The sequence below is a fragment of the Piliocolobus tephrosceles genome, chromosome 6, assembly GCF_002776525.5.
Source record: "Piliocolobus tephrosceles isolate RC106 chromosome 6, ASM277652v3, whole genome shotgun sequence".
In the NCBI taxonomy this organism is placed as follows: Eukaryota; Metazoa; Chordata; class Mammalia; order Primates; family Cercopithecidae; genus Piliocolobus; species Piliocolobus tephrosceles.
Window position 1 is genome coordinate 96,022,085 of NC_045439.1, and position 9,811 is coordinate 96,031,895.

General features: G+C 42.2%; 1 protein-coding gene across 11 annotated transcripts in view; it reads left to right on the forward strand.

The window, feature by feature from the left end:
- Window positions 1–9,811, forward strand: part of AKAP13 (A-kinase anchoring protein 13) — a 362,601-nt gene that overhangs the window by 338,370 nt on the left and 14,420 nt on the right. For all 11 annotated transcript variants that reach the window (XM_026448352.1, XM_026448354.1, XM_026448353.2 and 8 more), the window contains 5 exons: window positions 247–495; window positions 3,889–3,965; window positions 4,536–4,717; window positions 4,851–4,933; window positions 7,924–8,118. In XM_026448352.1, coding sequence (XP_026304137.1) covers window positions 247–495; window positions 3,889–3,965; window positions 4,536–4,717; window positions 4,851–4,933; window positions 7,924–8,118 — 786 coding nt within the window. The remainder of the gene's footprint in view (window positions 1–246; window positions 496–3,888; window positions 3,966–4,535; window positions 4,718–4,850; window positions 4,934–7,923; window positions 8,119–9,811) is intronic.

Consider the following 9,811-nt stretch of genomic DNA (forward strand, 5'->3'; position numbering starts at 1 on the left):
GTTCCTTTTATTTTAGAGCACAACATATGATTGCATATTATTTAAATCATTGAAAACTTCTGGCTTTTTTTAGAATCAAACTTATGACAGCAAGAGGAATAGGCACATGACCTCTGACGTGTTGGCTTCCCTCTGATAGCATAGTCACAAGGGAAAAGATGATATGGAGTGAGAAGTTAGGATTCCCTTGCTTCTGCCCTGGTCCAAAAGGAGCCATAAAAAGCAGAATTATTCTTTCCTTCCAAGACAATGAAGTGGAGCAGGAAGATCTAGCACAGTCCTTGAGCCTGGTGAAGGATGTGATTGGAGCTGTAGACAGCAAAGTGGCAAGTTATGAAAAGAAAGTGCGTCTCAATGAGATTTATACAAAGACAGATAGCAAGTCAATCATGAGGATGAAGAGTGGTCAGATGTTTGCCAAGGAAGATTTGAAACGGAAGAAGCTTGTACGTGATGGGAGTGTGTTTCTGAAGAATGCAGCAGGAAGGTTGAAAGGTAAGGCTTGGTTCTTTTGTCTAAGTGTGTGCCCAGGTACAACAGGCAAAATCCAAGTGCTTTTGTTGGAAATTCACTACCAGATTTTTTCTCAGAGAGCCCATCTCCAAACACCACCCAGGAGTAACAAGCATTTAGTTCTTCTCAATCTTATATCAAAAATGGTTTGTGATGGCCTACAAAATCATACAAAGTAGAGCAAGATGACAAAGAAATGATGCAGTCAGGGAAAATGGAAAATAAGATTTTAAAAAAATAAAGCAAAGCATAAGATTAGTGCACATATGCAAGCTGTCAAAGAAGGTGTATTCCCCTACAAGAGATGGACAGCCAGGCTGGAATTGGGGTCTATGGCAAAACTCACAAGGAGGGAGACACAATCAGCGACGGTTTCACAGAATCTGTGAGTTCAAAACACATCGCTTGTTCACAAACGATGTTAGAGGAATTTGCAGCTCCAGACACCTAATAGAAAGTTAAGTTTAACCCACATCAGTTAGATTTATTATTATATTTTATGATATTCATATATCTTTAAAACAAAAGAAATCATCATAAAGGATGCCCATTTTCCATTTGGTTTTAATTTTTACATTTTAAATGGTCAGCCGTGTCAAGTTAATGAAGCTGTGAGGCTTGTTTTTTAATTTATCTGTACATTTGATTTTGTTTGTTTGTTCTCATCAAACCTATACTCCATGGGTCTGTGTGTTACACCAATAGCCTTGAGTTACACCCACCCCTTCACCCTGGCCTCAGTGAGCTGAGGACATTGAAGCAGGCTAGGCCAGTGCTATCAGCCTCACTAGTATAGAAAGAAGGTGGAGGAAATGTGTGCTGCTTTCGTTTCTGAGGTGTAAGTGATGATGTAGGTAACTGCTATCGGAAATACCCATGCTTAGAACAAATAGTAAAGAAGTTCCAGGCAATCAGCTAGTTTCAACAATGAATAAAGCAGGACACCCTGCTTAGAAGTTGAAATGAAAATGAAGAGCCTTGGAAAGAGGTACCTGCTCTACAGTGTGTGTGCCGGAATGGAGGAGAAAGCAAGAGGAATAGCATTAGAGTCAAGTCTTGAAGGATGACAAGGAAGGTACCTGGTACGTAAGGAGAAAGTGCTCCCCGCACTAAGGAAGAGAAAGTGGAAGCATAGAGTTGAAAGGATGTGGCACGTCCAGGGAAGAGTGGACACCCGGTACTCTCAGAGAGCAGAGTGAATGATGGGGGAGTGACGGGAAACTAACCCAAAGAAATGGGAGGGGCCAGGTTGTAATGAGGTGCATTCTCCAGACTGAGGAGTTAACAGTTGATACTATTGATGAGGGAGGGGGGCAAAGAATGGGTTCAAAAAGGAGAACGGCAAGCAGGAAAGGGATACTACATGAGGTGGTTTTTCAGTGTAACCACTAGGGGTAGTTTAGAGTGCAGCTGGAGTGAAGAGAGACTGGTGACAGATAAATCAAGAGACTGTGCAGTGCTTTGGGAAAGAGCTCATCTGGGTCTGCATTGTAACAGAAGGCATAAAAAAGAAGGGCAGGATGGGGCGCGGTGTCTCACGCCTGTAATCCCAACACTCTGGGAAGCCGAGGCGGGCGGATCACAAGGTCAGGAGATCGAGACCATCCTGGCTAACGCGGTGAAACCCTGTCTCTAAAAATACAAAAAATTAGCCGGGCGCGGTGACGGGCGCCTGTAGTCCTAGCTACTCGGGAGGCTGAGACAGGAGAATGGCGTGAACCCGGAGGCGGAGCTTGCAATGAGCTGAGATCGCGCCACTGCACTCCAGCCTGGGCAACAGAGCAAGACTCCATCTCAAAAAAAAAAAAAAAAAGAAGGGCAGGAAAGATTCAGAGAAAGAAATCTCCTTTCCCACCACCAACTGGCTGTGTATTTCATTGTTCTGTGATAAACTCGAACTAAGGCTCCTTCCCTCCAGTCCTAATATTCTGTGATGTTCCGAGAGCCCTAGCTCTCTTTGAGACTTTTAAGCAGGCTGGCAGTTCAGAAATACCTGCCTTTTCTTGTAAAGGCCTGAATTTCCTAGAGCTGCTGCTGCCTGGAGCCAGCACTTTATTCTTTCCTTACATAGCAATTTATTTATGTCCAAAATAAAAACTAGTAGATCCCAGCTGTTGGAATAAAGTTGTGGTCAAGCCAGTGGCAGAATGATAGGTTTTGTGGCCTAGAATGCCTCCTGTAGAGATAGGAGTTGGTGTTTGTCATTTTCACCCCCAAGTGAATTCATGCCAAGAACAGCCAGTACTATGTTAGGTACTGTTTGAAAGGGGTGGGATTGTTTTTTTCTCATCCACTGACACTGATCATATAAACTTCAAGATTCAATGAAGTTAAAATTTGTGTCTCACTTATTTGGAGGGAGGGAGAGGGTGCAGGCACCTGAATTATTTAAAAGTAAACTTAAAAAAAAAAAAAAACTTTTTCATAACTGATGGCAGTACACAGAAAATTGCAGTAGTTTAGCCTAAAAAAATTAGTTAGACCTCCCTAGGAATCAGATGTCCTTGTTTCTGTTTTCTTCATAGCTTTGCAGTGAATTCCACAGAAAAGGGATTCCAGTTGCAGCAAAGGTAGAAGAAAAGGTGGGGCATGGACTGCATAAGTCAGTTCCATCCTTTCCCAGGGAATCGTGGACTTCACTTTCCACAGTGAAGATGTTACATAGGGGCCAGCCTGCCAGCTCGATATAGACTCAACTCCAGAGACATCAAACCATCCTCAAGAGACTAGTGGAAAATGTTACTACCTACTCCTAGAGGATTAGTCAGAGCAGGAGTTTAAGTTGGCTATTGCACATGGAGCTGAGGAAAGAGCCCTATATTCACATGTACCTGTGAGATTGGAAGGTGCCTGTGTGGCCACTCTGTTCTTTTGAGGGTATGGAAGACGGACGTCTTTTCGTTAGACTTAGATATTTCTATACTTCATCTTTGGGCAACATTGCTATCTCCTGCCCCACACCTTTCCCATTACTGTAATCAGAAGTCAAAAAATACTGCAACCTGAGTATTTTTTGGAATATCCTGCTCTATATTGCTGTTTAACATCTGTACAAGTCCAGCTTTTCAGCTTTATTCTTAAAAGTATTTTATTCTTAATATCTTATGGGATATATCTTTCTAGGACTGAGTACTTAAACTTTTCCAAAACAAGGCTTTGGTGATAAATCCCATTTTAAAATGCTGCTAAAAATCTGGTGACCAGATGTGAATCCTGGAGAACTGTAAAACTGTTGCTTTGGAGGAGTGTGATCTCAGATCATAGTTTGCCCTTATGGGGGCATATGTATTGCACCTTCAATAGAAACCCTTCTGACTGTGGTAACTATTAAGTAGTCATTGTTCTATCTTCCCTTCTCCCATTTCCATTTTCCAGAGGTTCAAGCAGTTCTTCTCACTGACATTTTAGTTTTCCTTCAAGAAAAAGACCAGAAGTACATCTTTGCATCATTGGTAAGCTGAATTGTTATTTTTATAATAGTATTATAAGCATCTAGGTTAGTTATGGAATGTAAGCACTATATTATTGCTCTCCCCAGCCCTCTTAAAATTAAATGGCTCAGGACAAATTCCTCTGAGTAATTTCCCACACGCCTTCACAATTTTCTGGCATCCCCTCTTCCCCAAAAATTATTATTCTGTTTTATCACAGTCTTCTTTTAGTGTCTTGGACATCTGACTATTTGACCTATGAAGAAACCTGTCACTGGAGTATTTCTCACATGTGAGCCCGTAAATGATGCTCATGTATAATATTGCTGACTGGATTCTTTGGGGAACCTGGAAAGATTCATCATGTAGAAAACATGACGAACCTTTAGAGCCATAAATTACTATTTCCCTTTTGAAAATCTTTGTTAAAATCTGAATGAAATGAGATATTTCTCTTTATCCTAAAGCAGCCATTGTTTTTCAAACTGTGTGCTTTTTTAACAGCATCTAGTCTTACCTTAGATTTAAGCTGTCCTTAAGAGTTAGAATATTGTATATGTATCTTTTATTTGCCCTCTTCCCTTTTTCCAGGACCAGAAATCAACAGTGATCTCTTTAAAGAAACTGATTGTGAGAGAAGTGGCACACGAGGAGAAAGGTTTATTCCTGATCAGCATGGGGATGAAAGATCCAGAGATGGTAGAAGTCCATGCCAGCTCCAAAGAGGAACGAAACAGCTGGATTCAGATCATTCAGGACACAATCAACACCCTGTAAGTTAACCACCAGGCCCCACCCTTCCCAGCCCTCCTGATATCTCTATATGATTTCATAATAGGCTGGACCGTGACTAGAGTAATCGACATCTTAGGAACTTTTTGTTCTATCTTGTTTGGGTTGTATTAGGAACAGAGATGAAGATGAAGGAATTCCTAGTGAGAATGAGGAAGAAAAGAAAATGTTGGACACCAAAGCCCGAGAATTAAAAGGTGAGGCATTGGGATTGGTCTGAGCCCCTTGTCTGAAATGTCTGCAGTTGCAGAAGACTGCTGGTGGATTTTAGAGGTACGGGTTTGCCCTTAATTCTAAAGCTGCCCCAGAAGGCACTTGAAAGCAGCGAAATGAATAGCTGTTAACAAAAGAGAAACCAAGTCCAGGCTGACATGGGTCCTGGTAAAGAATGACTGTAAGGATGTGTCCAATACTGGATCAAGAGAATATTGATTCTCTGGACTCAGGATCAGTGTTCTCAAACCTCATGACATTCTCTGTAGAGATGAATTTGCCAAAATTTGTAGTCACATTTAAAATGAAAACAAGGAGAGAATTTGGGGAAAAGAGTTCTCCAGTTAATCTGATTTAATCCTCCCACCAGTCCCTAGCGTTATCACTTATCTGCATGTTCACAAATGAGTTGCGAGGTGAAGTTTTGGGAGAAGGGTATGTATCGATCTATGTTTGACCCCCGTTTATTAAGTGCTGACTGTTTTGTGTAGTCTTGTCAGCGTCCCTACAACACAGGCATTCTAATCCCCATTCTGCAGATGAGACAGTCGAGGCCCACAAAGGACAAGCTACGCAGGGTTACACGTGTAATTAATGATTAAGCCAGAATTCTGTTCCCTGTCTTAGCAAAGCCTGGTGCTCTCTTCTCTTTGCCAGTGGCTTATCGAATGTTTCTAAGTAAAGACTATGCTTTGGGTCGAAATAAGGCTTAGAGTTAAATAAATGTAAGCATCTGAGGAGTTTGGTTAGGTCTTAAAGCCATACAAATGAAAGCATTGAGTCTCACTGAGGGGAAAATTAAAAATATGGACAGATTTAGACCAGAGTCAGAGTTACAGCAGATTTATTGGCCCATGATTAGGATGACAAGGATAAAAATCTTCCTTCTTTAAATTTTGTTAAGTACCTGGCTAGGCATACTGCTAGGTACAACAGATGCAAAGATTCCTTAAAAAGAGCCCTTTCCCTTGAGAAGCTCACACCCTAGCAGGGGAGGCATACCTCAATGATGGGCCACACAGTGATTTATTAGACCACAGGCACAATTAACACGTGTGGGATTTGCTCATCCTGCCTCTAGTAAGTCTCACAGAGAAGCTGGTGCATGAGCTACATCTGAAAAAAATTATCTCAGCACACAAGAGTAGTTATGTGCAAAGGTGAAAAAGGACTTGACATAACTGCCAAGGAATGACAGGTTTGGTGTGTCTGGAGGGTCAGGGCTAAGGGATGGGAGCTTAAGCTGGAAAAGCACCAGGTATTAAAAAGGCAACAAGGGACTGATGTAATTTTTAAAAAAAGAAGAAGAAAAAGATTTTTTTTAAAAACATGTTGAAGCTGGTTAGGAGAGTTGCTTGAGGGAATGGGAAGCCACTGGGAGTGGAAAGGCCATTTGGAGGACTGTTAGGATAGGTTAAGTGAGAATGAGCTGGAGAGGGAACAGATGTGAGTAGGAAATAAGGTCATTAAAATCTGGTCATTTTGCCAGGCTTGGTGGCTCACGCCTGTAATCCCGGCACTTTGGGAGGCCACGGTGGGCAGATCACAAGGGTCAGGAGTTAGAGACCAGCCTGACCAACGTGGCGAAACCCCATCTACTAAAAATACAAAACTTAGCCGGACGTGGTGGCGCGTGCCTGTAGTCCCAGCTACTTTGGGAGGCTGAGGCAGGAGAATCGCTTGAACCCGGGTGGCAGAGGTTTCAGTGAGCCGAGATAGTGCTGCTGCACTCCACCCTGGGTGACTGAGCGAGACTCTCAAAAAAAAAAAAAAAAAAAAGTCTGGTCAGTTGGTGGTGGGACAGAGTGAGGAGACAGAATCTCTCACAGGTTTCCAAATCAGGTGACCTGGAAGATGAAGAGTTGTTGACTGAGAAAGAGATTCCACACTAAAGGGAGGAGGCGATGGGCTGGAGAAAAGATTGGTTTCTCACATGCTGAGAACAAAGCATCTCAGTAGAGGTGGCCACTTGGGCACTTGGGCCCCATGATCTGCTGCTAAGAAAGGGAGGACTTTTGATTTTTTTTTTTTTTAATGAATTATCAGCATATAGAAGGTGATTGAAGCCATGGGGATGAATGAGATCCTCAAGAGAAAAGTGGGTAAGGTAAAGAAGACAACTCAGACCAGGTGCAGTGGCTCACACCTGTAATCACAGCACTTTAGGAGGCCAAGGCAGGCAGATCACCTGAGGTTGGGAGTTTGAGACCAGCCTGGCCAACATGGTGAAACCCCATCTGTACTAAAAATACAAAATTAGCCAGGGGTGATGGCACATGCCTGTAATCTCAGCTCCTCAGGAGGCTGAGACAGGAGAATCGCTTAATCGCTTGAACCCAGGAGGTGGAGATTGCAGTAAGCCGAGAGTATGCGATTGCACTCCAATCTGGGCAACAAGAGCGAAACTCTGTCTCAAAAAAAAGAAGAAGAAGAAGAAGACAGCTCTCAGGATGGAACTGAGACAGGAGCCAGGAGCCCAGATAAGAGATTCCATTGCAGATGGCAGATCAGTAACGTGTCCTGAGAAAGAATGGTAGAAAGAGAACCGGTGTCCTAAAAGTTAAAGAAGGAAACATGTTTTAAAGGAGGAAGTAATCATCAATGCTGAAAAAAACAACCTAAAAGACCTCATTGGATTCAATCATGAAGTTGAGCTGGGAAACCAGTTGCAGAGTGGACAGAAGCTAGAGAGTAGTGGGCTGAGAAGTAAATGGGACAAGGGAGTGGAAGCAAAGTGCAGACTTGTTATGTCACAATTTCCATGGTTCGCCACAAAGATCCAGAATGGTTTTCCAGATAGAAATCACAGAACAGAAACAATATTGCTATCATGATGAAAAAGAAAGGGCAGTGGTTGGGGAGGGTGTCCTGTCTTGTCCCTTTCCATAAATTACCACAAGGTGGTGCTCATGTCTTAGTCATCTAGTAATACTAAACACCAATCAAATCACAGATCATTTTCTCCATCCTGCAGAACAACTTCAACAGAAGGACCAACAAATCCTACTCTTGTTGGAAGAGAAGGAGATGATTTTCCGGGACATGGCTGAGTGCAGCACCCCCCTCCCAGAGGATTGCTCCCCGACACATAGCCCTAGAGTTCTCTTCCGCTCCAACACAGAAGAGGCTCTCAAAGGAGGACCTTTAATGAAAAGTGCAATAAATGAGGGTAATTAACATTCACCATTGTCTCCCTTCATCTCCTTCCAGAGTGGTTTACACTCTAATATTATCTGCCAGTTTTTACTTTTTTACGTTAAAATAAAGCCGCACAAATGCAGAAAATTGCCCAAAACAAATACTTCACTATAGTAAATTATCAGGTGAATATCCTTTTAACCACTACCCACATCAAGAAATTAAATGCCAGACACCCTGAAGCCCCTTCGTCCACATGCCTTGTCCCCATCTTACTTCCCTCCCTCCAAAAGGAGCAGTTATTCTGACTTTTTTTTTTAATTAATCACTTATGCTTTTTTTTTTTTTTTTTCTTTTTGGCAGGATCTTGCTGCTCTGTTTCCCAGGCTGGAGTGCAGTGGTGCGATCTCGGCTCACTGCAGCCTCCCTGTCCTGGGTTCAAGTGATTCTCCTGCCTCAGCCTCCCAAGTAGCTGGGACTACAGGTGTGCACCACCACACCCAGCTAATTTTTGTATTTTTCATAGAGACAGGGTTTCACCATGTTGGCCAAGCTGGTCTCAAACTCCTGACCTCAAGTGATCCACCCACCTTGGCCTCTCAAAGAACTGATATTATAGTCGTGAGCCACCGTGCCCGGCCATTAATCACTTACTTATATATCTTTATGACTTAAGTGCCTACTCCTAAACATTATAGTTTAGTTTGCTTATGTTTTTTTGATATGCGTCTTAAAATTCTTAATTTACAGTTCCCCTCACCATCTTTTTTTTTCCCCATATAATTTATCTTTGAACAATATGAGCTTTTTGACTTAGAGAGTTTCCCACAGTTTGGATTTTATTCATACAGTTCTGTCCTCTGTTTCCTTCAGATTTGCAGCTGGATTCTCAGAGGCTTAATTAATCACTCAGACTTGATCTCTTTGGTAAATTGTGCCCTCATAGTGTGTTCTTTCATTGAGAGGGCATAAATTTAGTTGTCTCTTTTTGTGTGACATATAAGAAAAGATAAAAGGATAAACGCTTGATTATTTTTCCCCTCTATTTATTTACCAGTTTTTAAGACCATGAACATCTTCTGAAAGTGACCCATAGTTTTTATTATGGATTCATAAATTGAAACATGTTTGATGGGGCCTGGCGCGGTGGCTCATTTCTATAATCCCAGCACTTTGGGAAGCCGAGGCGGGTGGTCAGGAGTTCAAGACCAGCCTGGCCCACATGGTGAAACCCCATCCCTACTAAAAATAGAAAAATTAGCTGGGTGTGATGACATGTGCCTGTAGTCCCAGCTCCTCGGGAGGCTGAGGCAAGAATGTGTTTTGCTCACTTATTTTATGGACATGTCTTTCTGATGTGCTTTTATTATCTATAGAGAAGTTAGACCCTGTGTTTTCCCCACCATCACTCCCTGTTCTTAACTTTATGTGAGAGTTGACTTCAATATTTTCTATTGCTCATTTTTATGTGAAATTAGTGTCTTAAGTTTACAGGTTCAGATAGCTTTTCTCACACCATAGGACTCATCTATCATTTTTGTGTAGGTTTTCTTTTTTAACATGGCTTGTCTTATCAGATTTCCTGCTATTGATTCCCTCCCTTATTCCACCTGGCCCTTCTTTTTCTTTATCTCTTTTTCTCCTGTTTAACTTTTATTCCATTTTCTCCACTTTCTTCTTTCTGTGAGCCATACCCTAGAAAAGAACCCTAGTGGGCCAGAGTT